General features: G+C 41.9%; 1 protein-coding gene and 1 long non-coding RNA gene across 2 annotated transcripts in view; both read left to right on the plus strand.

The window, feature by feature from the left end:
- Window positions 1-17851, plus strand: part of LOC141545633 (uncharacterized) — a 37415-nt gene that overhangs the window by 9344 nt on the left and 10220 nt on the right. The gene's annotated exons all lie outside the window — the stretch shown is intronic.
- LOC141546186 (sodium-dependent phosphate transport protein 2B-like) lies at window positions 1123-17755 on the plus strand. Its single transcript, XM_074273818.1, has 13 exons — window positions 1123-1281; window positions 1796-1924; window positions 3124-3267; window positions 3771-3882; window positions 4706-4901; window positions 5618-5713; window positions 6192-6312; window positions 6588-6755; window positions 7339-7455; window positions 7563-7687; window positions 9982-10490; window positions 17272-17527; window positions 17714-17755. Exons 1-13 carry the CDS (start codon window positions 1179-1181, stop codon window positions 17753-17755), a joined length of 2118 nt encoding a protein of 705 aa, XP_074129919.1. The 5' UTR covers window positions 1123-1178.

Here is a 17851-nt window from a genome sequence, read left to right on the forward strand (position 1 = left end):
ACCTCAGACACTTAACACTTCCTACCTGTGTGACCCTGGGCAAGTCCTTTAGTCCCAATTGCCTCAGCACGAAAATAAAATGGAGTCATAGAGCTATCACTTTTCAGTAGCTGTGGGGCAATCATGTGGGCCAATTATCAGGCATATGGGCAGTTTTTATAGGGGAATAGGCACATGGGAAGGGTTAATCCCCTTGGGTGCAGAAGCTGCAACCTTCAGGAGGTGAGGGCAATAGGTTAATTATAATAGAGAAAGTGATCCAAAATTTTAATGCAGTGTTGATGACAAGGATGGCCAGAGGGAGTAGAAGTTAGGAGTTGGAATGGGACTGGATGTGGAGGCAGAAGATCTGCTATTTTCCATCTGGAAGTCATTGGGACTCCTTGAGCAGCCTCAGTTCCCTCATCTGTAACAGGACATTTGAATGTGACACCTATAATTTAGATATTAATGAGGAAGAGTAGAGAAATCCAGGAGGGCAATGACTAAGACCAGAAGTAGTGATTTATTATGAAGGGGCAGCTAGGTGGCACAGTGGATAGAGCACCAGCCTTGAATTCAGGAGTACCTGAGTTCAAATGTGGCCTCAGACACTTAACACTTACTAGCTGTGTGACTCTGGGCAAGCCTCAAAAAAAAAGTGATTTATTATGAAGTTGAGGCAGGAGGAGAGAAAGAATGAATGCAGGGAGAAGGGATATGATTTAGTAGCAAAGCCGGATGTATGGATGAAAGTAAAAGTTTTCAATTTATAAAATGGCCCCATGAGTTCACCCTTTGTTTGTTTGTTTTTAATGAGTTTTAGAACATTTTATATTTTTGTTTTGTTGGTGCTATTGTTGTGTGACTAATTGTCCTGATGCAAAATCCAGTCGGTGCATATTTTGTTTTAAATTTTAGTAATTCAGACCATGGCAACTCCACCTCTATCTCAATTGGAAAACTCCCACTGTGATGCTAAGAAGAGCACTGAAGATCCACTATATCTGGAAAACATAAAGTTAGATAAAGGAAGCCCTAGCAGTGAGTACTGTTCTCTCATGACATTGCCATCTTCCACTCCTCCCCTGGGGAAATAGACCTTATTCCTGATGGTTTTTTTACTTTCTTTGGCAGATAATGCCCATTATCCTATAAGTAAGATAGATCTTCTGTCATCTTTTTGTGAAATTGCATTGATGGAAGAGCCAGTGATGGAAGAGCCAATGGTGGAAGAGCCAGTGATGGAGCAAAATCAACAGGATATTCCTGACTTTAGGGACTCAGGGATCAAGTGTCCAGGTAACACCAGCTCCCCTTCTGTTATTTTTCAGTTCTCTTTACTGAGAGCCTAGAATGCTTTACCCTTTTTTGTAGTGACCCTGTTTATAGATAAGGAAATGAGCTAAGAAAGAATTGACTTGCCCAGGGTCATACTCTTAGTAAGCATGTGAGATTTGATTTTAATTCAGGAAGATGAGGCAGGTAGCATTGTTGGGCTATAGAGAAGAACTGGGGCAGGACTAATAGCAGCTTAGAGCTGAACCTCCTAAGGGTGGCTAGCATCATGGGGAACATTTGCGGGCCAAAAACTTCTTTACAAAAGGAAAACCCCAGCCTGCCTTTTCCTGGCCAGAAAGAGATGGGACAGGATTCCAGAAAATGCAAGATCCTCTGTGTGTGTGCACCTACACAAGAGCAAGCTATACATACATGAATACAATAAACAAAGCAATATTTGTATAGCCCTTAGCAAGGGGCTGGCATATAGTAGGTGTTGAATAAAAGCTTATTCACTTCCTCTTTGTTTTTGCAGAGAGAGACACCACAGGGAAAATAATTGCTGTCTTCAGAGAGTTCGGAAAAGGGATCCTCCTCCTGGGATTTCTCTACTTCTTTGTATGTTCCTTGGATGTTCTCAGCAGCGCTTTCCAACTGGTTGGAGGTATGAGAAACGATATCAGCACAGATCAAAAGTTTCTGCGTGGCTTTTGATTTTGCTTTAGCATGTAGCAACTGGCCAACGCAACGCAAGTAATCTCCCCTTTCTTAAACTCTTCCTGGCCAAGATGTCTCATTTTTCATGCACTCCAGAGACATGGATGCTTCTCCATTCTTTCTGCCCTTCTCTCTTCCCTCTTCCCTACTCACACTCTAGTCTTTGGAAAAAGACACTTTAGGGTATAGGAATGAAAAATTTTTGTGGAAGAATCTGCTAACTATCAGGAACCTTAGGGCACCTTAGGTCATCAGATAAAAGTTGTGTTGAGGGCGACCCTCTATCTCTATTCATGTCTGAAATATAAGCTTGGTTTCAGAGACTGGCATCTGTAGCATCTGTGTTAGATGCATATGTGGATGTTAGAAGTTGTGTTGGCCACAGAAGTGATTTCAGTTGGGTAAAGTAAGAATCGAATTTGCCCCAGGAAAGCAAAGAGAAAAACGGAGGTCATTTTTGTCCAATTCTGCCTTTGACCACCCTTCCCTCTATTATCTCCCCAGATTCTTCCCATTCAAACTAAAAACAAAAACAAAAGGTGCTTGAATGTTTGAATGCAAAAATCCTGCTCTCTCTCTCTCTCTCTCTCTCTCTCTCTCTCTCTCTCTCTCTCTCTCTCTCTCTCTCTCTCTCTCTCTCTCTGTCTGTCTAGAGAAAGAGAATCTCTAACCTGCTTATTATGTTTTCTGAATTGTTGAAAATTATTGGAGATGGTCAATTTGATTTTGTTTAATGCAACCATCTAAACAATTGATTTTATTCTCTATTCCATGAGTTGGCAATATTACTACTATGTCCTGGGGCAGGAATGGGAGCATATAATGGAAATGCAAGACCCATTTCTGATCTCAGGAAGTTTACTGTGAGGACATAACATGTCCAAGAAAAGAATTCCAAATCTTATAATGGATATAGTTTAAATAAACCATATTGGGACAGGGAATAAGCATTTCTAGATCATTTATGTGTCAAGTCCTGCTCTAAGCAAACTCATCCCTCACTGTCCTCTGCCACATTGCCTTCCTCAGCAGCCAGTGACTCTTCTTCACTCCTCCTTCCCACACAGGGGCCTCTAACTTAGGTCTGTGGCCCAGAAGTCCCTAAAATAACCATGTATAATTTAAAACTTTCCTTTATCTTTGCAGGAAAAATGGCTGGGAAGATTTTCCAAGATGGTTCAGTATTGAACAACCCTGTGGCTGGCTTGATGATTGGCGTGCTGGTGACAGTCCTGGTGCAGAGTTCCAGCACCTCTACATCCATTGTTGTCAGCCTGGTATCCTCTTCATGTAAGTCAGCAGGGTCCCCTCTCCCCCACTGCCCCAGTGCCTAGTCCAACCTGGATCTCTTGAAAGAATTTCAATCCAAATTTTAGAACTGTGAAATTGTTCCTTTTGTGCCCTGGAGTCATCATCTCCCCGATTTTCCATCCTTCCAAGCTTGGGACAGAGCTGTTGCTACAACCACCATCAGAGCAATTTCCACTCAGCCCAACATATCTGCCAGTGGTCTAGTTTGCTCTCTATGGGTAAAGGTCCAGTTGCCCTGCCCCACTTAGAGTTGTGGGCACCTGGTTGCAGCTATAGGGAGTTGTTCTTCACCACACAGATATCCAAGCAAAGACTGGGTGACTGACTGGTTGGAGACGTTGTAGAAAGGATTCCTCTTTCTTGGTCATGGTTGGACTTCATAGCTTCCCTAACTTTTTATTAAGCTGATTCCTTAGCTTGTTGAAGCTTTTTCCCTGTGAATTTCCCTAATTTTTTTTTCAATTACCTTTTTCCTTTGACAGTGCTGACAGTAAAGGCAGCCATTCCCATCATCATGGGAGCCAATATTGGGACTTCAGTGACCAATACCATCGTGGCCCTCATGCAGGCTGGAGACAGAAATGAGTTCCAAAGGTACGAAGCTTTATTTGCTAGTCATAATTTTTTAAAATCACTGCTGTAATTATATTTTATACAGGTGAGAATCTTTACTCTGTCTAGATACTCATCTTGCTCTTCCAATGGTTCTTTCAGAGTGTGGAATAACTACTCAGAGCACTTCAAATAATTCAAATGAGTTCTAAATAATAATTTGGTAGATGATTTCATTTTGCTGCTATACTATAGGATTAGGAAGAAAAGTTAAAATCTGGCCTCATACATTCCTTATGGCATATGATTGTGATGGAATGCTATTGTGCCATAAGAAAGGATGGGGGGGGTATAATTTCAGAGTGGAAAAAAAAAGTGAACTGGGAACTGGGACATGATTGTGCAAAGTAATAGCGATGCTGTAAGGATAATTAACCATGAAAGACTTTGGTACTGTGATCAATACAATGATTCAAGATAATGTCCCCGTTGGACAGTGCCAAAGGACTCATGATGAAAAATGCTGTCCATGGCCAGAAAATGAACTGGTAAACTCTGGGTACAGATCAAAGTCTATTTTTTGACTCCCCCTCCCAATATGGTGGGAAATTTCCACTGTGGAAACCCACCAGTGTTGAAGCTGTTTGAGCAGCTCTAGCAGTGGGTTGGGTAACTGAAAGAATTAAGTGACTTGCTCATGGTCCTACCTCTAGGAGACCTGAAACAGATCTTCCTAACTTTCCAGCAAATCTCTCATTATGTTCATATCATGTTTTCTGATTCTGCACATAGTAGGTTCTCAATGAGAGTGAGAAGACAATATCATCACATTAATTGCTTTGCGTTTTCTCCCTGCTTTATTTAGGGCTTTTGCTGGAGCGACTGTCCACGATTTCTTTAACTGGTTGTCAGTGGTGGTGCTGCTGCCCATGGAGGTGATCACTGGCTACCTCTACCAACTCACCGATGCCATCGTGAAAACCTTTAATATCAAGAGCGGGGAAAATGCCCCTGACCTCCTGAAAGTCATCACAGATCCCCTCACAAAACTCATTATCCGGGTGAGCATCGAGACTCCCTCTGATTTTAATATGAGAATGAAATGGTGCCAGTGGTGGACTAGGTTCCTGTGAAAGCAGAGCTCTAAGTCTCTTCCCCCAATCTGTAGTGTTAGTTAGACATGCCTTTCCTTGCTCTGACTCCCCCATTTTATTTGAGGGAGTGGAGCTAAAAGGCTTGCTTGGCCCTCCACATTGGCAGTTGTGTTCTTCAGCACCCCCATTCTGCCATTTGTGTCCCGATGACTGTTGTGTTGGCCGCTGTGTTACCTTTTACCCTTTCATTCACTGTGATGTGCCTGTCTCCGGGAAAACCATTTTGATTTTTCCTAAGCTTTGCTATTCTTCTGGCCAAAGTGGAGCTCTTTCCCAAGGGATGCCTCATGACCAAAAAGCATTTTTTAATCCCCTATTGTGAACCAGGCACTGGGAGATATGATGACCAAATGCGAGCCCCTTCAAGGCTTCAAGGAGCTGATGGTACTGGCCCCCCAGAATAGGGCAAAAGGGTCTATCTGGCCTGATGCTGGTTAAGCTAAGATGAGACAGTCCCATGTAGAAGTGAGGTCCTCAGGGAATGAGACCAATCTGTGTCTCCCTTTTACACACATCCTGGTTTTCTCTTCTGTGCACTGGAGCCCCTAGGAGAGTAACTTTTCAGTCACAAATTATAGGTGAGGAACATGCTAACCCTTTCCTCATGTCTGTTGCTTTTCCAGCTGGATAAAAAAGTGATAAATGAAATTGCTATGGGAAATGAGGCAGCAAAAAACAAGAGCCTGATAAAGACTTGGTGTAAAACGGCAAAATATGTGGTAAGTATTAGAAAATTACTCAAAGGAAATAGGTGGAAGAGTGAGAATCCTTGGTTTTCCCCTGTGATATTGAGAGACAGCAAGTGTTATTGGTTTTCTATAAATTTAGTGCCCTATAACAAAGCTCTAGTCACCCTGTCTTAGTTCTTCTTCAGACTCTATGGGGCAGAATGCTTCTCTAAGACAGAGCTAAAACAAGTGATGCTCAGGTCCCCATTCCAGGGTAACAGTGCTCAGGCTGAGTGCAGCCCAGATGACCTTCAGAAGTAACCCAGAGTCTGGAGGTTTAGAACATAGTCCATGGATGAAACACAAAGGCTGAAGGCCTTTTCTAAGGATTATGGGGAAGGTGGGGTAGAGAAGAGGGGGAAAGTGGGGATTCATTGGCCAATGGGGCATGTCTTCAGCGCAGTAAAATCGAATTTGCCAAAATACCATTTTCAATAACAAGCTTTTTTTCCTTTATTGTGTCATCTAGGCATTAAGCAACGTTACTGTTCCCTCACCAGAAAACTGTACCTCTCCCAGCTTCTGCTGGACCAATGGGAACATGACCTGGACCCTCATGAATACAACATATAAACAGAATATTGCAAAGTGTGAGTAGGAAATCTTTCAGTTAACCCTCATGCCCTCACGTTTTTAGTCTTTTTAGGACTCCAAAATGGCTTTTTATAAAATCTGTGTGGGACCAGGGTTAAATGTTATTTGTATTTAATTTCAATATCTCCTGAGATCTTTTTGGGGGAATTATATAAACCTGTGAATTACAACCACTTTCTGTAAGAGCTTGTGCTCTATAGAACGCTCTGTATCTGGGTTAAGTGATGAAGAAGAGAGAGATGATGACGGGTGGCTGCTCTGGTTCCCACAGGCAAACACGCATTTGTGGATGTCAGTCTCTCTGACCTGACCATTGGACTCATTCTTCTGGCCCTCTCCTTGCTGGTCCTGTGCACCTGTTTGATCCTGATTGTCAAGGTCCTGAACTCCATGCTCAAGGGACAAATTGCTTCGGTGATTAAGAAGACCATCAATACAGGTAGAATTCCTCCCTTCCTGGGCCTTCCTCTGGTCCTCTACTTTTTCTGTCTCTAAGTTTAAAGATTCTATGTTCTGATAAAATGAATTTGTAAATAAAGAAATCATCGCTAAGGTCATTGTAAATACAAAAGGGCTCTAGAAATGTCACTGTCCTCAGTAGTTGGCCAGGGATCATTGTCCCAAGCTGCTCCATCTCCCTCCTACCTTATACACAAACACAGAAGAAGAATGTCCAAGGAAAAGGAATCAAGCGGGCAGAGCAGGGCTGTGGTGGCCCTCTCTGGCCACCCAAAATAATCAGATGTTCTCATTAAAATCCTAAAAATCATCAAAGTTATTAATAAAATTAAAGAGCAGTTATTAGGCAAGAAGGAATGGGCTGACTGTAAGAGATAGCACAGAGGGCCTAGAGAAAGGAATATGAATTCAAATCCTACAAGTAAGTCACTTGTCTTCTGTTTACCCCACTTTCCTCCTCTGTTAGCATGAGGATAAAATCTACCAGAATTTCTTTTGGTAAGGATGAAATAGAGATTTATCAGGATAAGTGGACAAACTCAGCCTTTTCTTCTTTCCCCCAGATTTTCCTTTTCCTTTTGCCTGGCTGACAGGCTACCTCGCCATTCTTGTTGGAGCTGGGATTACATTTCTGGTGCAGAGCAGCTCTGTGTTCACGTCTGCCATCACTCCTCTGGTTGGTGAGTCCTCCCTTCCTCCCCATGTCCATGTCTCCATTTTCACAGTTGGTCTTGCCATGCTGAGTCATTCCCAACCAGGACTGAACCTGTGTGTTTCCCCCCCTTAGGCATCGGAGTGATCAGCCTGGAGAGAGCGTACCCCCTGACCCTGGGCTCCAACATCGGCACCACCACCACGGCCATCCTGGCTGCTCTGGCCAGCCCTGGAAGCACTTTGGCAGGTTCCCTCCAGGTCAGAATGCACAGTTGGGACGTTCTGTTCTTTCCTAAGTTTCCCATTCCATCCTTCCCATAAGCACCCGGGTTTCTTTTTTGAAAGATCCTCCATATCCCAAAGGGTCGCTGGTTGCTGCCAAGGTCTCAGCTGCCTCTGAACAGTGACTTGGGGGCTAGAGAACCATCCCTTGCTCTTGTTCTCAGGAGCTGAGTTTCCTAAATAATGACCAGATATCTACAGCTTGTGTCTTAATAAACAAATGAGGATGGTGAAGTTTCACCCCCATCTGCGACCAGTCCCCTGTGCCCCACATAGATTGGTATGGATAACTTCCCCTCTTTGCCCTCCTCTGAGTCAGAAAAGGTGGAAATAACGTCTGAAGACATGAGTTTGAATCTCAGCTGTTACTTGCTAGGTGACTGGTATAGATCCAAGCTTTTTGTGCAGGGGAGGGAGAGGCGACCTTTGGTTTCCTGGGAGAGAGAAGCTTTGGGGGATTCTGAGCATCCATTCGGGCAGAAAGCTGGAGGAAAGGCATTCTGAGAGGAGGAAGGTGGGGAACAAAGGTCCCGGGAATATGGCAAGTGAGAGAGCGTCTTTTTAGATTCCAGTGTACCTGGAGTGGTGATGATGGCAGGGATGGTGATAGTATGAACGATGAAGATAGGATTGTTAGATGCTGTCTCCTTTAAGCAGCTGGAGGTGATGCTAAATAAGCCAGGTGAGATCAGCTTCTAGAGGGACCTGAAAGGTGAGGCAAAGATTTTAGTTTTCTCCTTCATGGATCAGAAAGGCAACAGGTGTCAGATTTAAAGGTACGACTGCACTGGAGCTTTGATTTAGGTACAATGTACATGGAGGATGCATAGATCTGGAGATGGAAGAGCTTTCAGAAATGATCCTTTCCATCTTCCCCTGGTTTTGTAAATTAGAAAATTGAGATTAAGTGACTTGTCCTCCATTATCCAAATTGTATTTACCAGAGGAAAGGCAGCATTGTTTTGCAGGTCATGAAAAATGAAAATCTGGTGATGTATTTAGGAATCAATAGGAGGGTTTGAACACAAAAGAGAGCCTGCAGAAGGACGCAGGGAGTGATCCCATGAAAACCCATGGGAGAGAGGGGTCAAGGTGGAGCTTTGCAGCCCAGACAGGGCAGGTCCCCTTAGCATTCTCCAGGGTGAATATTGCTTTTACAGGTAGCTGTCTCCCCTTCTCCCCTCCTCTCCTGGGAAGGAAGGCCAGTGGCACCTGTTGGTGTGCAGAAGACCAGGGGATATTTGGATAGGAGAAAGTGACAAGGAAATAGAGGGATGGCAAGAGGAGGAGTAGAGTCAAAGCATCATAAGACAATAGAATTGATTTTGTAAAAGAAAGAAGTCCAAAACTGATTTTGAAAATAAGTATAATAAGTCTCATTGGTTCTGAAATGCAATATTTTTAAAATTAAATTCATTGCTTTTTAACTCACTGGTAGTTAATTCTTTTTAATTATCTAAATTGTTTTTGAAATCACTCTTTTGGAACTCAGCAAAAGTGGTTTAAATTGTCATCTTTGTTTGGTTTGTAAACTGGGACTCAAGCTCTTCATTGCATTTTGCTCCTTGCTGTATGGTCCTTTGCAAAAAGGCGCATTTTCAGAGGTTTTAAAGGTTGGAAGGCTCTTTGAGGTCATCTGGTTCTACTTTTGTAAATAGCAGAAGGGTTTCACTGAAGGTCAAGGACATGCATATAGGAACATAAGCTCATTTGGGCAGGAGTTTTTCCGTACATGGTGCTTTGCATCCAAGAGGCACTTAATCAGTACTTGTTGACTTAGGTTATAGCTAGATCTTCAGACTGCTATTTAGAAGACTTGTTCTTTCCTCAAGATCACAATAGGGCTCTTACTTGTAGGGTGCATGAAAGGTTCCCAAGCTCTTGACAACATGATCTCATTGGACGTCGACAGTAACCCAGGGTTTGAAGGCTCTATTGCTGATTTCAGATGAGCAAAGTGAGGCTGAGAGAGGCTTCCACCCCAAGTCTCCCTGGCTTTGGGTCCGATCCTGTTTGGGTCACAGCCCCCTACCAGCCAGCTCTATTCTTACAAAACTAAACAGACTGGCCCAGCTGCCTGCTGCTTTCCCTCCTGGCTCTTAAAATTGATGAGCCCACAGTGTAAATAGTCATGGATAATTTCTCTGGAGCTTCTGATCTTTCCCATCCCTTCTCCTCACCCCCTGCTTCCTTATTTCCCTTCCCTCTCCCTGATTGGCTCCCAGTGTGTCTCCATGAGACCTCATTATGTTTACTCTGTTTGGTTTCAGATTGCCCTGTGCCATTTCTTCTTCAACTTGTCTGGAGTTCTTCTGTGGTACCCAGTCCCGTTCATGCGCCTGCCGATCCGTCTTGCCAGGGGCCTGGGGAATATCACGGCCACCTACCGTTGGTTCGCCGTCTTCTACCTTATCATTTGCTTTTTCCTAGCCCCAGTGGCAGTGCTTGGGCTTTCCCTGGCAGGTTGGACTGTGCTGGTGGGTGTAGGGGCACCCATCCTATTTCTGTTGCTGGTGATCCTGGTGATTTGTGTCCTCCAAGCCCGCTGCCCTCAAGTTCTCCCTGACACGCTGCAAACCTGGGACTTCTTGCCCTTGTGGATGCGCTCCCTTAAGCCCTGGGATGGGCTGGTGTCTCTCCTGACATGCAGCTGCTGCCGATCCAACTGGTCCCAGATGTTCAGCTGCCGCTGCTATTGCATCATCAGCTGCTGGTCATGCTGCAGGCTGAACGGATGCTGCAAGAGACACAAGAAATGTCCAGAAATGGAGGAAGATCAGTAAAAGTCATGTAAAATCCCCCTGAGGGGCCATGAGGGACATGAGGAAACTGCAGAAACAACTATGGAATTCCAAGCCAGGCACCCAGACACAGAAGGAAAGCTCAGAAGACCAGGAAGGATGGGAGAATAAATAAGTTTTTGAATAAATAAGTTTTTCTAGAAATAATTTTTAAGGATAGGAGAAAAGCCTGTGTTGTAGGATAGAGTAAAATATGTTCTTTTTTATCATCTTTATTGATAAACTATATAGTACATATTCTAAATATGCATTTCAAGATTCTGGGTTACAAAATTATGTATGTTATGAAAACTTATTACGCCAAATGAAACTTCAGAAAACTTTAAAACTAAATTTCAAAAAACACAATATCTGATGGTCAAGAGAAGATAAATCATGACTTTATATACAAATTATTCAAGCATTAAGAAAATAGCTGCTTTAATATTGCACCGTGTGTATATTCTTAAACAATTGATAAACATATATGGAATCTTTTATAGGACAGACCACCAATGAAAAAGTATTATAAACCACTTTACTAATAAAGTTTGAAGAAAACTCCCAATGTAATTATGGGGTAAACAATAGAAAACACCTATTTTGTTACTGTGACTTTGTCAGTTGTATCTCTACTCTCCATGACTCTATTTGGGATTTTCTTGGCAGAGATATAGGAGTGCTTTGCCATTTTCTTCTCCCGTTCATTTTTTGTACTATCTTTTAAACTTGTCCATAAGCATACTATAAATACAGAAATTTAGTGCCTCTTGGCTCTCCTTTACACTTTCTATGTCTTTTTTTCCATTTGGATTAGTCATGTGATCTGTGTACTTGGTGTGCTTTGACATATTTTCAGAAAGACAGATTGTTCTTGAACTAATTCAAAAGACTGAATTGCAGAGGTTATTTGACTATTTTTTTCTCTTAGAGTTCCACGATCAGATATCCCTGAAAGACTGTAATTTTTGACATGAGTCGTCTTAAATGTAGTTTTAAAGGTGCACAGACATTGATATTTAGAGGAAATAGGAAGTTCTCTTCCTCAATATGAAAAATAATGTCATGTGATCAAGGAAGAAGCGAATAAGACATTTTTAGTTCCAAAAAGGAGTTGAAATGAGAGAATTGTCAAGCTCGTCTCAGGAGGAAGAACACTCCTAGATTGTTAGAGGGAGGAGGAACTATAGCTGTATTTGTTGGTTGACACGTGTAATCCTTGCTCCTAGGGAGCTGAGGCTGGTGGATTCTTGGAGCCCTGAAGTTCTAAGATGTTACAAAGTTAATGAGCCCATCAGGTGTCTCCACTAAGTCTGGCATCAATAGGATGATCCTCCACACACGTGGGAAACCACCAGGCAGCCCAGGGAGGGCCAACAGGCCCAGGTGAAGAGTGAGTGGTTGTTACACTTCCAATTTGAGTGAGATAGGATAACTCACTGGTGTGGAGGAAGGAAGACGGGAAAGAAAATAAAGAAGAAAGGAACTTCAGAGATGATATAGTATCTTCCTTTTTTTTTTCCTCCTTACTATTTTGATCACGACTTATCCTTTATTATAGATGAACAGGAATTCAAACATCTCCATTTTAGTTAACAGACAGCCAAAGCTGGAGTGATTAAACTCTGACATATCATTATTTATAAAAGTTTATTTATTTTTAATACACATTGTTTTATGAATTATGTTGAGAGAAAGAATGAAGGAAAAAAAGGGGAAAAAAAGGAGAGATAGAGAGAGAAGGAAGGAAGGGGCTTTACAGATGATCCTGTTTACTCCTAAAAGAAAAAGAAAAAAGAGAGAGATGGAAAGAAGGAAGGAAAGAAAAAAAAGGAAGGAAGGAACTTCATAGATCTTGTCCAGTCCTCTGATTTTATAATTGAAGAAACTGAGCACCACAGATGAAAAAACTGCATGAGGTCCCATGGTATGTAGCAGAGCTAATATCCGAATTGTGTTCTTTTGCCTTCTAGACTAGTGTCTTTCTCCAACAATACCCTACCTAGAATTGTGATTCTTTTTTGTTTGTTTGTTTTGGATATTTGAGGGGCAATAGGGGTCAAGTGACTTGCCCTTGGCTTCCTTAGCATGGCCCCTGTCCTACTACTTGGACAACTACTTGGTTTCCTCTTCTCTCTCCTTTTTCCTCTAGCATTCTAGGAATTATCTGAGATAAGATTTGAACTCATGTCCTCTTGACTGTACTTTGTCACCTTGCTTCCCCTTGAATCAGCCATTCTTAATCATTTTGTGTTTTATGGACCTTTTGGGGCAATGTATGGATTCTTTTTCTCAAGAATATTTGAAAATATATAAAATAGAACCAATAGAATTGCAAGAAAAATCAAGTACATTAAAAGGCACTGACCCAATAATTTATTTTATTTTAAAAATTCACAGACCCAGAATAAGAACTGCTAGAGAAAAATTAGTGGTGAAATGTGTGGCTACTTTAAGTGAAGGAATAGAAAAGCTTGTTTTTTTAAAAGTCAAAATTCATAGCAGAATTTCAGTAGAATGGAAACTCATTGAGTGAAGGCCTTTTTACTTTCATTTCATTTTACTTTCATTTACTTTCATTTGTCATTTTACTTTGGTTTTCCCAGTGTCTGATAGAGGGTTTTGCACTTATGTTTAAGTAACTCTTTGTTGAATTGAAATCAGTTAAAGGTAACAAGTATAAAACTATGAGAACATTTTCATTTCTTTCTTGGGGCCAGTGCTAAAGAGATTTAATTCTTTCTTTATTCATTCAACTATATTTGCCAAGCACCTACCAAGTGCTAACCTACTGTTAGCCCTGCAAATAACTGAGGCATCAGAGAAAGCAGGGTTACATCACTACTAGAATCATAGAATTTCAGAGCTGGAGGAAACATTATAAGTCATCTTGTCCCTGTAAGAATCCCCTTTTTAGACCTGTGGAGGAGGAAGAAATTTATGACCAGAGGAGAACTAGAGATCATTATTGATCACAAAATAGAAGATTTTGATTACATCAAACTAAAAAGTTTCTGTACAAACAATACTAATGCAAACAAGATTAGAAGGGAAGTAACAAATTGGGAAAATATTTTTAGAAACAAAGGTTCTGACAAAGGTCTCATTTCCAAAATATATAGAGAACTGACCCTGATTTATAGGAAACCAAACCATTCTCCAATTGATAAATGGTCAAAGGATATGAACAGACAATTCTCAGAGGAAGAAATTGAAACTATATCCACTCACATGAAATAGTGTTCCAAATCACTACTAATCAGAGAAATGCAAATTAAGACAACTCTGAGATACCACTACACAACTGCCAGATTGGCTAAGATGACAGGAACAAATAATGATGAATGTTGGAGGGGATGTGGGAAAACTGAGACACTGATACATTGCTGGTGGAGTTGTGAAAGAATCCAGCCATTCTGGAGAGCAATTTGGAACTATGCCCAAAAAGTGTTTACCCTTTGACCCAGCAGTGCTACTCCTGGGCTTATATCCCAAAGAAATACTAAAGAGCGGAAAGAGTCCTATATGTGCCAAAATGTTTGTGGCAGCTCTTTTCGTTGTAGCTAGAAACTGGAAAATGAATGGATGTCCATTAGTTGGAGAATGGTTGGGTAACTTATGGTATATGAAGGTTATGGAATATTATTGCTCTGTAAGAAATGACCAGCAGGAGGAATACAGAGAGGCCTGGAGAGACTTATATCAACTGATGCTGAGGGAAGTGAGCAGAACCAGAAGATCACTGTACACTTCAACAACAATACTGTATGAGGATGTATTCTGATGGAAGTGGAAATCTTCAACATAAAGAAGAGCCAACTCACTTCCAGTTGATCAATGATGGTCAGCGGTAGCTACACCCAGAGAAGAAACACTGGGAAGTGAATGTAAATTGTTAGCACTAATATGTCTGCCCAGGTTGCATGTACCTTCGGAATCCAGTGCTTGTTGTGCAACAGGAAAATGGTGTTTTCACACATGTATCTGGGTTGTGTTGTGGCACATGTAGAATGTATGGGATTGCCTGTCATCGGGGGGAGGGAGTGGAGGGAGGGGGGGATAATTTGGAAAAATGAATACAAGGGATAACATTATAAAATATATAATAAAAATTATTTTAAAAAAAGAATCCCCTTTTTAAAAATATGAACCTTGCCCAAAGGGCTATAAAATCATGTATATCCTTTAACCTAGCAATAGCACTAGTACACATGAATCCTGAATGAAATTTTTTAAGAAAGAAAAGGAATCTATAGGTCCTACAAAATATTTTCAGCAGCTTGTAAAGAGCAGCAACTTTGGAGAAATATACTTAAGGCTTTGTAGGATTGATTTAATCCTACAACAAAGTGTCAACTTGTAGAATATTAAGTACATGCAAACTAGGTAACCATTGTCTTCTCAATTCCACTGAGTTAACACCTTTTTTGTGCTCTCATTTTGGGGGTTCCCACCTCCCTGAGAAGTTAGGGAGGGCATGCCTACCTATGTTCAAAAACAAAAGAAATGGGGTGTAGTGAGCCAGAACTTTAGAGAAATATATTCAAAATAAGGTTTAACACCTCAGTGGAATTGATAAGATAAAAGTTATTTACTTTACCTGCACTTAGTATAGTTCTACAAGTTGACACTTGGCAGTAGAATTAAATCACTCATACTGAGCCTTAATTATATGCCCCCAAAGTTCCTGCCCTTTACAGCAGCTCTCTTCTCAGAACAAAAACCTGGAAACTGAGGGGATGCCCATCAATTGGGGAATGGATGAATAAATTATGTCATGTGATTCTGATAGAATATTATTGCTCTATTTAAAATGATGAGCAGGATGTTTTCAGAAAAACCTGGAAAGTCATCCACAAATTCAAGCAAAGTGAAATACACTGAAGTGATAGCAAACTTCTAGGATGATCAGATGGGAATAAATTTGGGATTTTGTAACAATCAAATGAGATGTTTCTAAAGTTTTTAACACAGTATGTAGAACATAGTAAATGCTGTATACCTGTTAGCTATAACTGTTCTCCAAAGTCACAGAGAAAGTTAGGAACAAGTGCTCTAACTTTAGATCCAGTGTTTATTCTACCATTCCACAGGGAGCCCCCAAGTTCATAGTTCCTGCCCACTTTTTGCCCACTTTTACTCTGCCAATGATATTGTTGTTTGTACAGTCATGCACAACTCTTTATAACTTCATCTGGGGTTTTTTTTGTAAAGATCCTAGAGTGATTTGCATCTCCTCTTCCAGCTCATTTTATAGTTAAGGAACTGAGGAAATCAGGGTCCCAAACTATTATGTGTCAGAGATTAGATTTGAAAGCCTTCCTCATTCCAAGTGCAGCATTATATGCAGTGCAGCACCTAGATTTTCCTAATAATAGTATTTGTCATTTGTTAGAAATTCATGCCTGGGGGAGGTAGTGTTGGAGGCAGGGGACAGAGAGAGACAGAGAAAGACAGACAGACAGATAGAGAGACACATAGAGAGAGAAAGAGAGAGAAAGATGGAGAGAGACAGAAAGTTCAAGGAAAGTTTCAAGTAAAAGGCTATTTTTGAGCTGACCTTTGAAGGACTTTAGTGATTATGTGCAAGAATAGAAAATAGCACATCTATAGTCCTTAGTTAACTTAGTTAACACACAGTGCTGAAAGAATGATAACTGATTGTTAAATGGGGAAAAATGGCTTCCCATCTGAAATGATGATGTTTAAAGGAAAAGTTGTTGATCGATTAGTTGGGTGACACTTCACCTCAGATACTCATCCTTCCTCCCCCTCAAATTCTCTCTGAAATTGTTATTAAAATGTTAAGACAAGTACTAGATAAACACTAAAAGTCCTCTGTTCCAATAGAACAATAATAGCACTCAATCAAATTCTCTCCTCAATCTCAAAGTATGATCTACAATTTGCTGGATAGATTCTCTTCACTAATTAAGCCAATGTCACCACTGTGCATTTGAATGTTGGAGTTCACATTTCCCAGTCTGGAGGAATAATGTGGAAAGACAGTAGGTGCAGATCAGGCCCAGTGAGGGATTCCCTCCAGAATTGGAAGATGATAGATTGGTCCTGCAACTCCTTGAGGAGAAGGGAAGCCACTACTGACCAGGACAGTTTGGTCCTTTCTGACTGGTGGCTTGAAGTGAAAGAGGAATCGGCCTGGAAGTCACAGATAGTGCCAGCAGTGCCAGCAGCAGCTCTGAGCTGCAAAGCTGTTGGGTAGGGAGTAAGTACATATAATAGAAGTGCCATGGAGGCTGGGAAGATACTTCTGTTGCAACTCTTGATTCCCTCTCCAGCCTCTTTCTCCCCCATAGTAGTTGATTTTTTCCAATAACATGTAAACATACTTTTCAACATTTAATTTTATAAGATTTTGAGCTACACTTTTTCTCCCTTCCCCTCTCCTAGATGACAAGCAATGTGATAGAGTTTGCTATCTAGGTGCAGCATTTCTTGTCCTAGTCTGTTTTTGTTTGGGTTGTTTGGAAGGCTGTTTTAATGCATTGGACCCCCAGTTCTGCTTCTCCCTAGTTTGCATTTCTTTCTGGAGAATGAATGAGAACCTGAGGAAATGCACTGCTGGTGGGTGGGAGGTTCTAGGAGGTGAGAACAAGTGCCTCAGGTGGTAAACAGTACTGGCTTGTGTCTAGAGGGCCCCAACCAGCTAGCTTTCACACCCACTCCTTCTCATTCCTGTTATAACAAGCGGTCTTCCAGGTGGATGAATCCAGAGCAGAAGAAGAAGCTCCTTTGGCTTATCATTCCCTTCTTCTGAAGGAACGTTTCTGGGCCTCCGGGGAGACTGGCACCGAAGTATCCACAACTCTCAGTGGGCCGAATCGTGCTCCCAGCTCCTCTGGCCCGGCAAAGGATTCGAAAGAGCAGGGACCCTGGTGACCGAGAACGAGTATTAGAGCCCTTGGGCCCCTTCCTGGGCTGCAAGCTCCGCCCTGCCCTGTGCCAAGAAGCCAGCTCCCACTGCAGTGCAGGTCTGGGCGCTTTCAGCACCTTGGACAGATCCCACAGACCACAGGTAAGCTTGGCTGGAGTTTGGAGCTCCTTCTGCGGCCCCTAGCTGTCCTGGGCCGTCCCTGCCAGGGTTTGGCAGGGAGAAAGGAAAGCACTGCTTCCTCCTGGAGACCTGCGGTGTGGGACAAAACTTTTCCTTTCTCTGCCAGTCATTCAAAGGTTCTCTCTGCTTTTTTTCTTCTCCATAAAGCTCTACTTCTTGCTGGCCGAGGAGGTACGGGGTATCCTCTAGCATTTCTGGGGAGCACAAAGGGAGATTTAAAATTTTTAGCCCAGTCTTTTTTTGTCTGATCTGAGCGTCCTTTCACCCATGTGTGGGTTTTGTGGT

The sequence above is a fragment of the Sminthopsis crassicaudata genome, chromosome 6 (assembly GCF_048593235.1).
Source record: "Sminthopsis crassicaudata isolate SCR6 chromosome 6, ASM4859323v1, whole genome shotgun sequence".
Lineage (NCBI taxonomy): Eukaryota > Metazoa > Chordata > Mammalia > Dasyuromorphia > Dasyuridae > Sminthopsis > Sminthopsis crassicaudata.

Excerpts from the sequence above, each read along its gene's own strand:
- LOC141546186 (XM_074273818.1), top strand. The coding sequence starts at position 1,179 with ATGGAAGAGCCAGTGATGGAAGAGCCAATGGTGGAAGAGCCAGTGATG. Across the intron at positions 7,456-7,562 it reads TGCCATCACTCCTCTGGTTG|GCATCGGAGTGATCAGCCTG; the intron begins GTGAGTCCTCCC and ends TCCCCCCCTTAG. Across the intron at positions 7,688-9,981 it reads CTTTGGCAGGTTCCCTCCAG|ATTGCCCTGTGCCATTTCTT; the intron begins GTCAGAATGCAC and ends GTTTGGTTTCAG.